The sequence below is a fragment of the Dreissena polymorpha genome, chromosome 2 (genome assembly GCF_020536995.1).
Source record: "Dreissena polymorpha isolate Duluth1 chromosome 2, UMN_Dpol_1.0, whole genome shotgun sequence".
Classification (NCBI taxonomy): Eukaryota; Metazoa; Mollusca; class Bivalvia; order Myida; family Dreissenidae; genus Dreissena; species Dreissena polymorpha.
Genome location: NC_068356.1, coordinates 139,985,273 through 140,004,114, shown reverse-complemented (window position 1 = coordinate 140,004,114; position 18,842 = coordinate 139,985,273). Strand labels below are relative to the sequence as shown.

Here is an 18,842-nt window from a genome sequence, read left to right as displayed (position 1 = left end):
ACGAATTTAAGTAGTGACAGTCACAACGTTTTTTTGACCCAGTGAAACCCCTGAATTTATTTCATGTTTTCTTCATTTCATTTTCTTCTAAAAGGCCACTGATTCTGAAACTGGAACCTGAAAGATTAACATGCAGTTCAATGATGATAGGTGATAAAATAAACATCAAAATTCCCCCCCCCACACACACCGGATAGAAATATGATATCTACATATCTTTAATGCGTGAAGTCGGATGCTAGCCCAAGTCGGTTAGGAAATTGGCTACTCAGTTGTTTTCCTTAGCGCCAATGTAGATAGTAATATATTTATTGTAATTTCATTACACAAAATGAGGAACAGCATACAATTGGTGAAGTCATCCAATGCACTAATGTTAACAATTAATAAGTATATAGTATAACCAAAGTATATACTTAAGTATATTTATAACCAAATGCCCTATTTTCCAAAATTACGCGTGAAATGTGCCCTTTTTGGGGAAGCTCCCCTCTATTTTGAAAAGCTGGCTGTAGCACTGGATAATATAACTGGCTACTCAAATTTTTATGGAGAACACTGACTGTTATATTTCAAGATTGGAGACTATAGCAACAAACAATTTCTTTTCCTAGCTATTTTTGGGTAATAATTCAATTTCGAATTATTTCTGGGAAAGTCTACTAATTGTAATTTAGCTTTTCATTATTATTCACATTTGAAGCACAAAATAACATTTTTAGAAATTACTTATATTTTTTTCTTAATAATTAAAATAAAATTGAGATATAATTATCATTGGACATTTCTTTCTATAAAAAAAGGCCAGTGACTGAAACTGAAAATAAGCCAGACAAAAACTTTGAAAAAAGTGCTATATGATTCGTTATAATTCTGTCATGCATGTTGAATGACATACCTTTTTATTTCTTTAATACATTCAGCTCCAAATTCAGCTCTTTAACAAGAATATATGGTTATGGGGATCCCTTAGAGCAAAATTTTCATTTTATTTTTTTACTTTATTTGAATGTTAAACATTAAATACAAAAGGATTCAAATTAGTGTATTGTGACCTAAATTGTGCGAAATATTGCCACAAAATGGATTGCATTTATAATCAATTTTTAAACATTTATAAAAAATGACAACCCAACAGCGTATTACCAACTTCTCCAGGCACGTCCAGTTCGGCACCGAATGAAATGCCTTCGTATTCGGTGCCATTTTCTAGACACAACTTCGCTTTCCTCATGTTGACATTTATACACGTGTGAGAGACAAGTGCGTTGCGTAAACACCGGTTTTAGGTTACATTATAGCAATTAAATGAGGTTAAAATCTAGGAATAGAATTTATGCTATTGAAATATTCAATGGCAGACCTCCTAAACGTGATCTTGATTTACTGAAAGACATGTTTTATGTTAAAGACACTCATTCTAATTTTGTCTTACTCTTGTTTACAAGGAGAAAATTTATAATCACCAATAAATCAGTGTTTCGTAAAAATATACTTGTAAATCAAATTCTGGATCTGCAGGGGGCATTTTGAAGTGAGTGAGTTGATGCCTCAACTTGTATGTATATTGACTACGCAACTTTACAGCTCCATTATAATAACACAACTATTATTTCATTATTATAAACTGTTATTTTATCAAATGATAAGAATAATACATAACATGTGAGTCTTACTGTTGATATTGAAAATACCGTGGTATTTGCAAACAAATTCACCAAATTAATTATAGCTCGATTGGTCATTGTCGTGTACTACTTAAGTATACCCCGGGTACGGAAAATATACTGAAACGTACCCGGCCATAAGACATGGTCTGTATTGCATAAATACCCTATTGCCTTTGTACAATTATCTTAATAAAAAGCAAATTGTATTGAATTGGGATCAGTATATTGTAACATTTACTAAACATGTCTATATAGAAACGTGTTTTCCGCAAAATTTGAACAATTTGCGAACTTACGTGAATTAATGGTTTATTTTATTTTTATTTGTTATAAAAAGTTCTTCAGCACCGAATAAACAATCGAACTTTATTTAAAGTTTACATTCAGCATAGATACAAGATCTCTTGATTGCTCAATGCATAAAATATACATAAAGAAAGTGTATTAAACGTACTTTAAAAGCGACACAAATACATTTGCTATCAATGCGCATTAAATACGTGCACTTTAACAGATCACGCAAGCCAACGCTTGCTTGAATGCGCGCTTCTCTCTGCAAATCATACACAAGCTTTTTTATAATTGTATTCGAGTTCCATTTTAGGAGACAACCATTGTCAAAAACGGAACGTTTCAACGCGTGCAAGTAGTTTCTATAGGCGTTACGCATGCTTTTCACCTTCTTTATGAACCGTAACATTTAAAGTCATTTTTAGCGGCGTTATTGGCGTCGCACTGAAGTGCGGCGACTCGTATGTAATACGTTTTTTTTCGCTTATGGGAGGAGAAGTTATTTTACGGATCAATGTATATATTATATGAAGGTATATGAAGGTAAATATTTTGTAAGCATTTACTTATCTTGAGCGCTCTTTCCGGAACATTAAATATGTTTTTAATAAGTTATTAAATATGCACATTTATTAATATTATTAATAATATTATATAAAATTATTTCAAGCGCAAAACGGTTTCATATAAGGTGTTTGGTTATAACTCTATCAGAGCAAATAGCACTAGACATATCACAGTTCAGTTGTGAAATGTAACATGTACATGTATTTGTACTTAATCGAACGAATTAGAAATTATATTTTAGACACCTTGCACTTAACTATTTCGTAAGCTTCAAACAACTTTTTATTTATTGTTCTTGTGTCTTGTTCTTTATTTCAATATTGGCAGTACTAATACAACTTTAACATTCTATTATGTACGGTGATGTAAAAAGGGGACATTTTAGCAGCCGCCGCCGATTATTGTTCTTCTTTAAACATCATTCGGGTTAATAATAATTGGAATACGGGAATCAGGGGAAGGGGTATTACAGCTCTTAAAATGTAAGGACCTCTCCCTAATTATAGGACTAAAACGAGTTTGTTTTTTTGTAAAATTAGTACTGAATTTGCATAGTATAGAGGCAAAGAAAAAGCAGTGTCATAAGGGCAAAGAAAAAGAAGTGTCATAAGAGACTAACTATCGCCCTATCAATTCGGTTGGATCGACATGAAATACCGGTACGTTTGGAAACATTTAGATGTCAGATTATGATCATTTCAATTTGGACAAATACATAATTTGGAAAAACAACTGAAAATATCCACGTCTTCTTCCCTAATACGGCGTGTCTTTCTCTCCCCCCAAAATGCACGTAAGAAGCCATCCTGGTCGAAAAACAACTGAAAATATCCACGTCTTCTTCCCTTACGGCGTGTCTTTCCTTCCCCCAAAAATGCACATAAGAAGCCATCCTGATCGAAATAAGTGATGTATTCTTATGTAAAGGAAAAAAGAACGCGCAATAGCCACGAATGAGTTACCTCCCCAAGACAGCAGCACAGAGCAAAGATCTTTTTTATTTATAGATTTTTGAACAGCGCCACTCGTTTTTCGTTTTTTGTAAACCGTAATATCAAACCAAGAACGGTAAACGAGACCAAGTTTTAATCATTGATTTTCGTTGTATGAAGATTGAAACGAAATTTGAAGAGGGAAATACATTTCGCATTTTGTTTTATAATAAGTACAACAGAAAACGATAAAAAGAAGTTAATTTTGTTTTCGTACTTTGTTTTTGTTTCGGTTATTAGAAAATCGGAATATAAACGAATATGCCTTAATTCTCATGTTTCGTTGTGTCGAATACAAAACGAAAAAGGAAAAGACGGTATATACACGGACCTTAATTCTCATGTTTCGTTGTGTCGAATACAAAACGAAAAAGGAAAAGACGGTATATACACGGACCGCATTGTCTGCTGGTATACTTGTTTTCGAAAAGGGTACGGTGTGGAGATTACGTAAGATCGTACAAAACATCTATCAATTAGTAAAAGGTCTTTGATCTAACTCAGTTCCTCTCCAGCAGAATTCAGGTTGTTTACAAAAGCATTATTAATTTGAAATACAAGCGACACAGAAAAACTAACGGCCGTTTAACGTTTTGGTAAATTGACACAATTTAAAAAAAGTTGTTTCAGATTCGCAACTTTTCGTGTTAGTTATATTTTTGAGGAAATAGTAATACTGACCATTTACCATGCTCGTAAATAGCCATTATATGCATCTTTTGACGATTTGAAAACCTGAAAAATATCAAGCGTCGTGCGACGCGAAACGATTGAATAATTAGGAAAGTTATGTTGTTGTTGTTATATTTCGGGAAACTACGAGGATTGCTTATATAGGTAAAAAATACATCAGCTCTAAGCATGAGCATGGATGGTCGGGTGGTCTAGGCTGGAGACTTTTTACTCCAGAACTCCAATGTCAGTGGTTCGAGCCCTGTTGAGGGTTACTTTTTTTTTTTTTTTTAAATTGTATTCTTGTATTTTTTTAATGGAGATTGATATGTCAAATGTTTAATTTATCATTATAATGCATTTAATGACATGCTTTAATACATGCCAAAATTTGTTAAAAGGCCCCTTTAATTACCCGTTGAAGACGGCGGATTTTATTCCGAGCTATGCTCCGCACCAGTCAAATCTTGTATGGTTGAATGTTTAAAGGGAGACAACTCGAGAAAGACTGATGTGATTGTCAGTTAAATAACTGAGTTGTATGCCTTGAAACGGGAGTCTGAAAACGGTTGTCAAGTTTCTATCTTACCTTTAAATGTTATTGTATTTTAAAAGGTATCGTTATTGCAGGTACGTATATATACACAAACCTGGTTATTGTACTGTTTAATCGATTAAATACTAAATTATAATTCAAAACAATGAAATAAAAATATTTTAAATTTAGCGAGACAAATGTGCTGAAAAAAGTGCACATATACTTCATTTCAGACAGTGTCATAGTGATATGTTACTTTGATATTATTGTATTAAGAGTTCAAACCTAAGTATGTATTATGCAAAATATAAAAAGTGGGTTTCCATCATTTTATTGATCAATCATATACTTATATCACAAACAAGAGATAGCAACTCGATGCATAATTATGTCATATTTTATAAACTTGTTTTGTTTTGGAAACGTAAAAAGTGGAAAACACTCCTTTAAGAAATGTCGGCAATATATTTACCCGACGTTCATCCCGAAAATGTGTGGCATTGCCAGGATTTACCTGTCTGGGCGATGTGAGACGCTGCACGAGGAAAATAGGCCACGTGCCAGCTACGCTCTCCTAATTTGGGAGAGCATTAGTTATCACGATGCAAGGTTATTATATCCAATTCTCCGGGAATTTCTCCCTGATATTATTTATGAAGGTAACACAATGTATAGGAATAGCTTAAGAACTCGTATATAGTCATCGTATGAAAATATTATACCTTAGTGTCATTGGATAACGAATTTGAAATGTTGATATTGTTTAATATAACGTGTGTTTTTACGGGCGATGTACAATAATCAATTTGAAGTGTGATCTATTTAATTATTTACTAACTCTCTTCTTTCGCTCTTTGAGTTAATTTAAAACAATCTTATATGTAGAACCAGACTTTTGCGTCTTTGTTCCACATCCTACCTTAACGCGGCACTCATACACTCGACTTTAAAATCCGCGAGGTAAGAACTAAATGTATACCATTATTCAGATTATACATAAGTTGGGATGTTTCATAAAATGATTGCAATGTCGTTATTGCATGTGAGATCATACGAATGATTATATATTTGGTTTCCCACTTACTGTATAAAAATGCTTGAATTACATTATATGTGTTATATTATATAATTAATATTTAAGGTCATTGTTTATATTTATAAAAAGGACCTACACACATGTTAAACTACATTTGAGCCGCGTTCTGAGAAAACTGGGATTAATGCATGTGCGCTAAGTGCCGTCCCAGATGAGCCTGTGCTAAACAGGGACGACTCTTTCCGCTTTTATGGTATTTTTAGTTTCAAGAAAGTCCCTCCTTACCGAAAGTCACGTTTAGGCGGAAAGTGTCGTCCCTGATTAGCCTATGCGGACTGCACATGCTAAACTGGGATGACACTTTACGCACATGCATTAAGCCCAGTTTTCTCATAACAAGGCTCATTTAATTACTATGTTACGTAGTATTTTACTCGCACATGTTCCTCGCATACGATTTCATCTAAAGTACAATCTGTTATGAACGATATACATGTATTAAGAGGTAGGAGCGTGAAATTCTATATTTGACAATATTTTGGAAATAATTTCATGAAAGATTGACGTTTCTCTATGACGTTTGAAAAGTGTATTTTAATCTGATGTCTTGGTAAATAACATTTATTCTAAGTTGGTTTAAGTCTCGTTTTTTTTCAAAACTTTAAGCTGCAGTTTCTTTAAATATTTAAGTATGTGAATGTAACAGAAATAACACTAGTGAATCAGAAGCATAATATGATTGAGTGCGTACCGTTTACTTGATGGGTACAGTAAGATGCAATCTTGTTTTGTTTCAGCTCACATGTTCGTACCGTTTACTTGATGGGTACAGTCATATGCAATCTTGTTTTGTTTCAGCTCACATGTTCGTACCGTTTACTTGATGGGTACAGTCATATGCAATCTTGTTTTGTTTCAGCTCACATGTTCCGAAAAATGCGGTAGGTAGTTCGTCCGTATAATTTATTGTTCGGGAATTGTTATTATGACATGCACTTTATTTCCATGGACTTATTGCATAAGATTATTAAATGACGAAAATATTCAAAATTGTATACACATTTTTTTCATAAAACGTTTAAGATATAGTAACGAATATGATCAAATTTAGAAATTCTTTAACTTAACTTTGAATACCCCCTCCCTCCCGACAAATGTTTACGGTCGGCATACAAAAATAGGGTCGCTAGTGTGGAAACAAGCAACTTTTGTAATTAACGTCAAGTCATCTTTATTAATTGCAAATTAAATTAATAACTCTCTGATCCTTGTTACGCCAAACGACTCTGTACAGCGGAATATCATCGCTCGTTATTTCACGGCCGGTCTTAAAAGTCGCATCGCGTAGAAAACCCTGAAGCCGATTCACACACAACACATTTGTTCAGTTGATAGCTTCGCGAAACGCGCACATAAATATCGCGAAAGCCGATTGGGGCTTATCAACCTTTTAAACCGTGTACAGTAGCGCTAGCTATCGTCGGCAGCTGCTGCCGGTATTTTTCCAATATTTAGACTCGGGAAGCAAGCATTTGCTGCAGGGGAAATATCCCGCTGCGCGAAACTCGATCTGCGTGTAAATTAAAGCCTCCGTATATGGCATGTGCTTATAGGCCACACTGGCTGGGCTGGAAAGCAAATAATGCCAAAATACGGGGTTTACATTCGCCGATTTAGAACACAGTAAAGCGGGCGACGGCAAACATAAATGAGTTTGAGTTATGGTTGTGTTGTAATGTCATAGAGGTCGTGTTAACTTTTTGGGAAAGTAATTACCATCGGTTGAAAATCATAACAGGAACGTAGAAATAGGAACTATAATTAAGCGCTTTCTTTTACGGATTGATTAAGTTGTGATTAAGGGTAAATGATTAAGGGTACTATTGAATCGATTCTGTAGGTGATTATGTGACTTTATTAATAGCGACGTTACGTTACGTCAGGAATACGTTTAGTTTGAATGTGGAATATCTGCAACGGTATCTCAATGAGCGAGGTTAAAGGGGGACAATGGCTCACAGAAGAAAGAGTGCACACCCTGTGTGCAAATCTAAACGCTGGGAGACAGAGGTAGATACTTATTCACTTTAAATTGGAATTATATATATAAACATTTTTTTTATTTATGCATTTATTTATAAACTTATATTTATTTAATTGTTTAATGTTGTTATATCAAACAATATTAAAATTTTCAAAAGCTTACGAGCGAATAGTCGTTATAGTTAAATTCCTTAAGCAAACCATTAAGATAAAAAAAGTCAAGCTGTTCACATTTCAATATCAGCTTGTTTTAAAGTCGACGGGTATAGATGAAAGTCTGTTCATGTTAAATTGACCTACCCTCAACACAACGAAGAGCTCCGACCTACCATCAACATGTCGGGTAGGGGTAGTCCGACCTGTTGATTGTATTAACCTTATATTTCTCCACTAATAAGATGTTTATTTTTAAGTGTTTTTTTTTTATTGAATATTGACTTTGTGTGTGTACGCTATCCTCTTCAATTTCATATTTATTACTTTGCCTTTGTGTTTGTTTCAGTTTTATTCTTAGAAATAAAAGGTTGATCCTTTTTAATAAAAAAAAAACATATTCTATTTACTGTAAATGGAACATGAAACAAGCAATATTTGAGGTTTAATGTTTGATTATGTAAAATATGCCTACACATTAGTAAGACTTACCACGGTACTCTAACCGAGGTTTACTTCGGGTATAATCACCGGTCACAGAAAATTCATCAAAACAAAATAATATTTTTAGAATATCTTATTTCATAGGAGACAGACGACTAATTAAACTTATATAAAAATATGGTAATAAAAATAATTTTTATTATAAAAATGTTTATATAAAAAAAGTAACTAATCAAATGTTAAGTATTTACTTAAGTTTTAAAACAACAACAAAGACAACTGCCGACACACATTCACCATCTGTTTTGCCGAGCGCTTGTCAGGTGATAATGACATCTTATCTCGAGCAGAGGGCCCAATGATCATGTCTTAATTAGGTCCGCATGGCATGGTGATTTACAAGATAGGTTGCCACAGCGCTAGGGGCGTGCAGGACGCTGTTAAAACCCACCCTGGACCGCTCATGTCCCCCTAGGTCGAAAAAAGGCATCTGGACGTTGTTATATAACAAATGTTACAACACATAACGACTAAATTAAACATTCATGAGAGCAAGTTTTCTGAAATTAAATAAACAGCAAGTAGAAGATAAAAAGGAAATGAACTGAATAACTGACGTACCAAGTATAATTTGTACAAAGGTGTATTGTAACTTTAGATTTATTGTGCGATGTTAAAAATAGTGGGCTTTAAATAAACATCTATTAGGGTACATGGTGTTGCTGTGTACATTCGCGGTAGGATATCGCGTTCTATAATAAAAAGTATCAAGTATAAAAATATATACCTGGCAATATTTGAAAAGTTTGGGGCGTTTGGTCAGATTAATATGATTATTAGACATTATCTTATATATTTGATTTGAAGTAAGTATACCTAAAATAGGTTCTATGTATCTTAACTTTGTACCTTCAGGTAAGGTAGGTAAGCCGCCTGTCTGTAAGTCGAATCAAAAGAACGCTAAGAGTAAATAATGACTTAATAGCATCACTCCTGTACAATTTACAAGTCTAATGCGTCAGACCTTAGAGGCATCGAATTGGCGCCAGCGACTTAACTGGCTTAAAGAGGCATGTCGCAGATTTAACAAAAATGCATACACACAAAATATCTCGAATAGGTCGGAAATAGCTCACTATGGTATTATACTAGTATAAATACATCAGTTCTGTGTGAATCAAATACATATATGGGCTGTATATTGTACTTGATTATTTTTGCTGAAGTGAACCAAATCTGACGGATGAGCTTTTATCTTGGAGAGCTTTTGTCTACCTAGCATTTAACGCGCATAGGCACAGAGGCCCGTTAAGAGGCGACGCCCGAGGACACCATTAGGTCCGTCGTCGTGCGTCATCAAGTTTTAGCTCTTTAGCTCTTTATCACGTTATGGACTGCACTTTGTATCCAATCTCGATGACACTTACAGTAACCATGGTACCAATGTTGAGATTAATCATTATATCGAATAATGTATAACTTTTTCTTGATGAAACGAGGTCAGAATGTTGTATTGGCAATATGTAGGCCTTGTGCGAATCTAGGCCATTTGAACCCAGAACTTGGTAATCAGACTAAGTCGTAGAAAACCCTTTTTAATACACTTCAAGGAGCCAAATAAGATTGTGAAGTTATAGTGTTGAAACCTGGTCAGAATGTTTATCTTGACAATATCAAGGGCATCTATGAATCCGGGTCAACTGGGGTCAATGTCATTTGTGAACATTGAACCCTGAAGGTGAGCACTTTAGTGTCATCATGGCCCTCTTGTTTAACCCATTTATGTCTAGTGGATTTTCCCCATCATTCTAAATTGGATCAATTAATTTCCAAAATTAGGGATGTCTAGTATATTTATTTCTATATTTAGCATATTTCTGACAGAATTCCTTAAAGCAAACAGCGCAGACCCTGATGAGACGCCGCATCATGTGGCGTCTCATCTGGGTCTACGCTGTTTGCCAATGCCTTCATTTCTAGACGCTAAGCATAGATGGGTTATCTGCATGTTACATACAAACGACTCCATTATGCATCAATGACAGCATTTAAACTGCTCAGTCATAACGAACTCTTCATTCTGAACATCGTAAATTAAATGTACAATATAAGAATTCCGAGAAAAACGATCAAATTAAACTCTCAAAATCTATGCCTATAAAGTTTCTCCCCGAAATGCGTTAATGGCCTGTATTTGACTTCATGCGCATGGAACAAAGATACGATCCGTGTGTAACTACCCAAACAAGAAAGCCATCTGGGAATTATTTTCGTTGCCTAGCGACCGTGTTTTAAGTAAAGCGCTGTACACTCTATACACCCTTCAGATAACGTTAAGTCGAAAACGGCTTATGAGTCAGGTATCGCGAAAACGCTCTGAATGCGGAAAGCGCTAGGAACAGCATCTACAAGAGACGAGAAAGAAAGATAACTTTATTTAAGGAACACAATTTGTCAAGTTTTTGTTCGCTCACCCACATGCGTTTCCCGAAGCTGGGTTTTATTTGCGTGTACTCTTGGCCGAGTTTAAGTTGAATTCTGTTTCGGTGAGAGAATATGATTAAGATCGGGATGATGTTTCCGAACTTTGGAGTGGGTTATGTTTGCGGCTTCAAAGAAGATGATTAAGTCGGTATTTTCTACAAGTGTGCTATTAAAGGCGCCGTGCCAAATGTTTCTTTAAAGCACTTAAATGCGATCATGAACAAAGTTACAGTAAAGGTATCATGCAATACGTAACTTTCCTAAGTCAATCGTCGTCTACTTACATGGTTACTTGTATCGCATTCAACAAGCGAGTAATTAAAATTAATTAAAAAAACTCTCCGCGGTTACAAAATAAACAAGTGTTAACGATTCAAAATAACTAATAGTTACGTCATAACTAAGTTTTTAAAAAGTGACCTTAACACACCCTTTTGAATTCAAACATCCTGATTCACTTCGCCATTATTATGATAACATATCTACCTTTATAGTGAGAAAAAAACTCATATCAACATTGAAACACGACATATCACCTTAGTAACTGAAACTCGTTCAATTGACTTAGCAGCGCGTTATTATATATCACCTCGGCATTACGAACTAATTAGTACAACACGACTTATTAACTTATATTGCTCTATAAATTAAATTGTAATGGCTATGTTCATGCACTTTTGGGGACAAGGTAAGGAAGCCAAACGCAAGCAAGCCTATTTGAGATGAGCTTAAGCTTAGCAAAAATAAAGTAAAGTTAGGAGTCCTTTATGAGTCCACTGAAAGGTAGCTCATAGGGTCCCATCCACATGTAAAGCAAGGTTGCGGTACTCGTGGTGACCTTCCCGGATGCTTACACAGTGGCCTCCCCTGTCGTGATTCTCCCCTGTCGTGATTCTTTGTCGTATCAAACCGTACAATACAGCGCTCAGGGTCAGTAAGCATGGACGCCTTCGTCATGCATTACCCTCCGAATTTTAATGACACTTTAATGACGATTCTTATATAATACAACTGTAATTTATAAACTATTTAACTCTGCACAGAATACGGGCTAATTTTGGTACGTTCATTTAGCTATTTTGTATATGTTAGGATCATGCTCGGGAACATTCTCGCTCTGAAAAAAACGGACAAAAGATTAGCCTCTGAAGTTCGCACATGCTTATAAGGTACAACCTTAACGTCTAGACTAGATAATCGTATACAAGAGACTTTCTTGAAACAAAACAGTCTACGAACCCAGAATGTATCGTCCAAAATTAAACAGGGATGATCCTTTTCGCACATGTATTAAGCCCTGTTCCATAACAAAAGAGACTCATCTAATCGAGGCCCGTATGTTACAGGAAGACGACGATGACTCAGACCAAGGGGAACATGACGTCATCACGAGGAACGGCCCCGTTGTTATGGACACGGAAGGTGGTCAAGGTCAGCAGATCGTGCTGCCCTCTGATCTCTTCAAGGACTTCGAAGCTGTCAGAACCCAGGTAAACATCGAACGATAGCTGATTATTCATCAGTAGTAGCTTCCATGAGCGTACAGTTTGTGATCACCTTTTGCCCGTCGACAAGCGTGAATATTTACATTGTAAAAACTAGGGATTACATCCATCGATCAAGTTACATGAACCTTTGTAAAAATCTTTTGTTGCCAAACTATTATGGCACTTGCTCAGAACATATATTGTAATGATATATCAGCAAAGTTGGAACCTTTTTCCGGTCCGTTAAAAACATCGTTGATGAGGGCGGGTCAGTTTTCCTGAACATTCCTTACAGTGAAACCATATGAACACTGCCTGCTCAAATAAATTGATTCCCCGAGGTGAGCGGCTTATGACCGGTTGTCTTAATGACCTTTTTGTCTATCGCGTTTTTGAACCATATTTGACCAAAATATCACTTATAGACTAAAGTAATATATGGATGTTAATTCCTACACATAGCCTACGATTTTGTTATAACCACATAAATGTATGTACATTTTCAGACGAAGCTGGATGCCACAGACCTGATGCGCAGATTACTCAAGGACTATCAGAGGTATTGAACATTCTCATTTGAGTCGCGCTCTGGGTAAACGGGGCTTAATGCATGTGCGTCAAGCGCCGTCCCCGATTAGCCTGTGTTGTTCGCACAGGCTAATCTGGGACGACACTCTCCGCTGTTAAGCTCACCTGAGTGAGCACAATGGTTGTTCGTCGTCAGTTGTGCTTTGGGCGGCGTTATCATTTGCCTTGTTAACACTCAAGAGGCCACATCATGTTTTGTCCGATATTTATGAAATTTGGTCAGAAGATTTGTGTCAATGATATGTTGGACGAGTTCAAACATGGTTCCGGTTGATTGAAAAACAAGGCCGCCAGGGGTGCGAGACATTTTTCCTAATATAGCTATTGTAAAACCATGTAAACACTCTAGAGGCCACATTTATTTTCCGATCATCATAAAACATGGATAGAAGATTTTCCTCACTGATATCTTGGAAGAGTTAACAAAAATGGTTCCAGTTACTTAAAAACATGATCGTCAGGGGGCGGGGCGTTTTTATAAACACTCTAGAGGCCACTTTTATCGTCCAATTCGCATAAAACGTCATTGCTTGGTCAAAAAAAATTCCCAATGATAACATGGGCGAGTTCGAAAATGGTTCGAGTTGCTTGAAAAACATGGCTGCCAGGGTGCGTGGCATTTTTCCTTATATGGCTATAGTAAAAAAAGTTGTTAACACTTTTAAAGTCACATTTATTTTAAAATCTTCATGAAACTTGTTCAGAACATTGTTTTAATGATATCTTCGATGAGTTTGAAAAAAGTTCCGGACTTTTGAAAAACATGCTGCCAGGGGGCGGGGAATTTATCTTTATATGACTTAAGTAAAACCTTGTTTGCGCTCTTAAAGTTACATGAATAGTTCACTCGTCATGAAACTTGGTCAGAACATTAGTTCTTATGATAATTTTGGCTGCACAGAACAAGTCAGTTCTTGTTTGTTTTTTTCGTTAAAAGGAATATCGTTTATAGGGAAAATTCATTTAATGCGGAAAGCGTCGTCCCTGACTAGCCTATTCAGACTTCACATGCATATCTGGGACGACACTAATCGCACAGAGTGAAGTTAATTAATGTTACCGACTGATGTGTGTCAAGCAGGACGACTGTACCTGAGGCCTTTTATACAAATATTATACATTATTTAAACAAATATTAAACAATATACATGTCTAAAAGATGACATTAAAAGTTCATGATTAGATTTTTGAATGAATTGATTGCGAGTTGAACTGTACAGAACATAGATTTAAGCTGTGTATTTGTGATGATCGGTTATCATAATGCATTTCAGCTTAGCGTCAGGAGCGGAAAAGTCCCTAATTGTGGCTACATCCGAAGGTCATGAAATCGATTACCATGGCAACGAATCCATGGCAACCTCGACAACCTCCATCGCTAAGGACGTTTCCTTGGCAACCACGCGCGTGGATACCGAGGACGACCAGTACCAGGGCTTGGATCTGTCGGTGGGAACACGGAAGATCAATTCTCAGTTGTTCGACACTAAGGGCCTAGGGATGGCGCCGTTTGAACAGCCGCTTGATCTGACGTGTACCAAGACTCATCACCACAAGGACGAGCCGGGGAGTCCGTCCCCCGAGCATATGGACATGAACAGCGGTGGAAACGAGTTTAATTACGTGTACGTGTACCCAGGGATCTATCCGCCCGGGGTGATAGTGAACGCACATGACGACCTTGACCCTCATGCTGAGATGACGTCACCAGTACCGGAACTAATGTCGCCTGAGCGAATTCCTTCCCCTGACACGTTGTCGCGTGCTCAGTACCTCGCAACTTCCGTAGCGCTGGAGACGGCTTACGGTTTCTCGAACTTGGGCGATCGAAACGGCATGAAGGGCGAGTCTTTTTCGCCGCGTTTGAAGAAAGAATCGTCCATGGATCTTCCGATACATCACAAACCGGTTCACAAAGATTCCATCCCGTACATACCACGCGCACCACCCAACAAGACTGGGAAATCACGTAGCGTAAAGCGGAGCACGGAAATGAAGGTGATCTCTGAGCACACTAGCGCTGGCGTGTACACCAGTGTCATGAAGCTGCCTTGGAGTCGTCGCACGAGAACGAAGAAATCAAAGACCAGAGAAAAACTAGAAGACACATTGATCCCCCAATTCATGCTGGAGCAGCAGCAATTCGCTAACCACGAAGATGATGAAATGCTAAGCCCGAAGTCATCGCCCGGAAGCGGAAGCGTGGTTTCCTACGGACAGAGCGCTCCGTCACCACATCCGCCTCCATGCGCGACGCCGACTTCATCGGAGTCCGTAATGATGGTATACCCGCATACGGGTAGCAATGTCCACGGGAAGCCTATGAGGAAACGTGGCCGGCCTCCCAAGCTGCCTATGCTCGCAAAGCTTCTTCACCAACAAGGCAAACGCAAAGAGATGCAAGGAACCGGCGATGAGGAAATGCATGCTCAGCTTAAACAGCAGGTGCAAGCAAATGGTGGAATTCTGTTCTATAATTCCGGCGGACGGATCACAAACGCTTACGATCACGGCGCGTCAACGCCGGTATCTCTTTCCGATACTTCCGGTAAATCGGGTGATGAGCCGGCGCAATTTACGGCACTGACAGGATTTCCTAATATGTCTCAGGCACAGTTTATCGGACAGATACCTCTGTCGCAGCTGATGGGCGGCCCAGTGCAGTTCCTTGGTCAATTTCCGGCTAACGCGTTACCGTTCCCGGGGCATCATCTGGGAGCGTTTCCGATGGCGATACCTGTGTCCGAGGATCAAGCTAATGTCAAAGTCCCCGACAGAAGTAAAAATGAGCATTCGGGCAGCCAGTTCAATATATCGACAACCGCCCAGATGGCAATGCCGCCGATGCCGCCGCTGTTCTTCCCAAATGCGATCGGGCCATTTTCGGAGCCGATGAAACCAAAGACACCAGATACCATCACCGCAGGAGCAGTTATAAAACACGAACCAACTGACGTTTGTTCAAACGGCAGAATTTCCTGTATAATGTCGTCTGGAGCAACGCACGTTATGACCATGCCTAATTCAAACACAATCAGCACAATGAGCACTACAAGTATCTCGAACACCAATTCCGGTGCCATTTACCAGGAAATGATCTTGTCCTCAAAGTCCCTAGTTGACGTCAAGAAACGCAAGCGTCCAACGGCCATTCAGATGTTGAAATCCAAATCTGGGGATAACAACTTCCTGTGCACGTCGTTCAGAATAAGACCGCGTTTGGTTGCGCAGGCACAGGCGCAGAAGGAACGGCTTGCGGCTCGTGAGGTAAAAGTTGAAGCAGACGATAATTTTACTATTTCAAAAAACGTGCCGGTTCCCCAAAATGATTGTGATCATTTTGGGGAGAACAACGAAGACAGCATTGTGGATTTTACGAATATTCAAATAAAACAGGAAGTCGATACTGATGACGATGTGTATGGTACCCTGCAACAGTATGGCCTTGTTAATGATAAAGCAGACACTACAGAAAGAGCCGGGACACGACCTATTTTACCTACAGCAACCTCTTTGAAATCATCGGACGTACCAACGACACCTGAACATGTCAAAACAGGTAATGACTCAAAATCGTTTATGCTCAAGGGTTCTCAAAAGCGGAAAGCAAAGTTTTATGGAAGCAGGATAATCAACGAGCCGACGGACACGCCTGCTTACAAAAATATGTTGCACGAGTCGACAGTTAAGAACGAGGAGGTTCTAAAGGATTATATTCAGGAGATGTTTAATTGCAAAATCTGTAATAAAGTCATATCTGTAGATGAAATGGAGTCCCACAGTCTAGACCACATGAAAATAACGCTTTACCAATGTCACGCATGCAGCAAAAGTTACAGCAAAGCTCAGATTGCCAATACAGAGTTCCCAACATGTGAATCTTGCAATGCCCCGCTTGTCACTGTAGAGGAACTTAGTCAACACGGGGATGCCATCATCGCATGCGACGAATGCGACGCGATGTTCAAATCGTTGCCGGAATTCTACGAACACAAAACCTGGCATAAAAATAGTCTCGTATCATCGCAAGCGTTTGAATGCGACTTTTGTGGTAAGAGTTATCAGTACTACCACGCTCTACAGTTCCACAGGCGAACGCACAGAGAAAGAAGAGTTCCGTGCCTTGAGAAAACGTGCGACATGAAATTCAGGAGCCGGAAGGAGATGGAGCACCACTTCGACGCAAAGCACCCCGATAAGAAAGAATACTTCCACTGTATCTACGACGGGTGCACGAAGAAGTTCTTGAAGAATTTTCATCTTCAGGAGCACATACGCGTCAAGCACTACAACATCAAGGCGTTCCAATGCCCGTGGCCCGGATGTACGAAGGAGTTTGCAGCCCAGAGACATTTAAAAATCCATCTTTTGATCCACCGAGACGAAAAGCCAATGAAATGCGACCATTGCGAGTATAGGTGTCGCCAGCGTAGCGCTATGAACTGGCACATGCGTAAACACCCGGATGTGCCGTACAAATACAAGCGCGCAGTGAAATCGCCAAGCGTCTCGAAATCTGAGAGTGAATAGAATCCGATTAATGTTTTGGGATTGAATCAGAGAACTTTTTGAATTTCGACACTTTTTGTATTAGGATAATTGAAATCTACTTTTAAGTATCATGTATCTTGCGCGTCTTGGTCAACATGATGCTATCATTATCAAGGCTATTTAAATTAACTGAACGAAGAAAACTATAACGTTTAAGTTCATTTTTCAATTTAAAACAAATGGAACAAACATGTAAAAAAACTTTTAACAATTTATACGAAAAACTAATTTCTAAAAAACGTCACTCATTATCGGACGATCAACAATGGCTGTATCAGAGCGAACGCAAAAGATGGATTTTTAAATGTCTCTAGTTTGCAAATCAAGGGAGGACAATAATTGAAGGACAGAAACTTTTTGTGGAAGTCTACCTCAGCAAAACGTCGAGGACATAATTACAGTGCGCATTAAAGTGAGAAAATGGTTTAAAATTTATTAACGGACGAATAAAGGGAGGCAACTCTTATATGAGTTCAATCATTATTTTTTGCATTGGTGTAGCAGTTTCAGGTGTATCAATCATTTTGTTTAAATATTGCCTCTACTTAAATGAAAATTGCATTTAATCAAGCGAATTAAAGCTTATTTGCCTTGTATTTGTATCACTGATGTGTTTTTAAAAGGCAACGAAATTTGTAATTTTGATCAGGTGCGAACAGTGTAACCGTAGTTTAGCCATGTAAAAACTGCATTATAAGCAGGGACCTTTCAAGCATTTTCTCAATCTTTGTTATATTATATGCCGTATATTGTACATTAATTTGAATGAATAAAGCAGAGTTTTATATGTCTTGATCATTGGCGTTGCTGGTTTACTACAAGCATTCATCATCATGTTCGATCGTTTCCACATTTCGTTACTTTAATTACTTTGTCGTAAAGCTTAACAATCTTAAAGGGGCCCTTTCACAGATTTTGGCATGTATTGAAGTTTGTCATTAAATGCTTTACATTGATAAATGTAAACATTGGATCTAAAAAGCTCTAGTAAAAAACAAGAATAAAATTAAAGAAAGAAAAAAAAGAAACCCTTCAACTGGGCTCGAGCCACTGATCCCTAGAGTAAAAGTTTATGGCTTAGACCACTCGGCCATCCGTGTTCATACTATGATTGTTGTATTTTAAAATTTTACATAAGCAATCCTCGTAGCATCACAAAATATAACGACAACAAAAGAACTCTTATTCAGTCGTTTCGCGTTGCAAAGCTCTATAATTTTCAGGTTTTTAAATCGTAAAAATATGCACATAATTGATATTTTAGAACATGGTGAATGTTCGTATTACTGCTCCTCACATATATCTTAACTACAACGAAAATTTTCG

At 37.7% G+C, this 18,842-nt stretch overlaps 2 protein-coding genes across 6 annotated transcripts in view; one reads left to right on the top strand and one right to left on the bottom strand.

Moving 5' to 3' along the window:
• The window catches only part of LOC127869210 (CAD protein-like), a 134,381-nt gene extending 133,092 nt beyond the window's left edge, over positions 1-1,289 (bottom strand). For all 5 annotated transcript variants that reach the window (XM_052411572.1, XM_052411573.1, XM_052411570.1 and 2 more), the window contains exon 1: positions 1,147-1,289. In XM_052411572.1, coding sequence (XP_052267532.1) covers positions 1,147-1,234 — 88 coding nt within the window. In that variant the 5' untranslated portion in view covers positions 1,235-1,289. The remainder of the gene's footprint in view (positions 1-1,146) is intronic.
• Positions 1,290-7,298: 6,009 nt separating this feature from the next.
• On the top strand, positions 7,299-18,288 carry LOC127869209 (uncharacterized). The gene is made up of 4 exons (XM_052411569.1): positions 7,299-7,836; positions 12,237-12,380; positions 12,884-12,936; positions 14,240-18,288. The coding sequence occupies exons 1-4, from the start codon at positions 7,777-7,779 to the stop codon at positions 17,493-17,495; spliced, it is 3,513 nt and encodes a 1,170-aa protein (XP_052267529.1). The 5' UTR covers positions 7,299-7,776; the 3' UTR covers positions 17,496-18,288.
• The last annotated feature ends 554 nt before the right edge of the window (positions 18,289-18,842 follow it).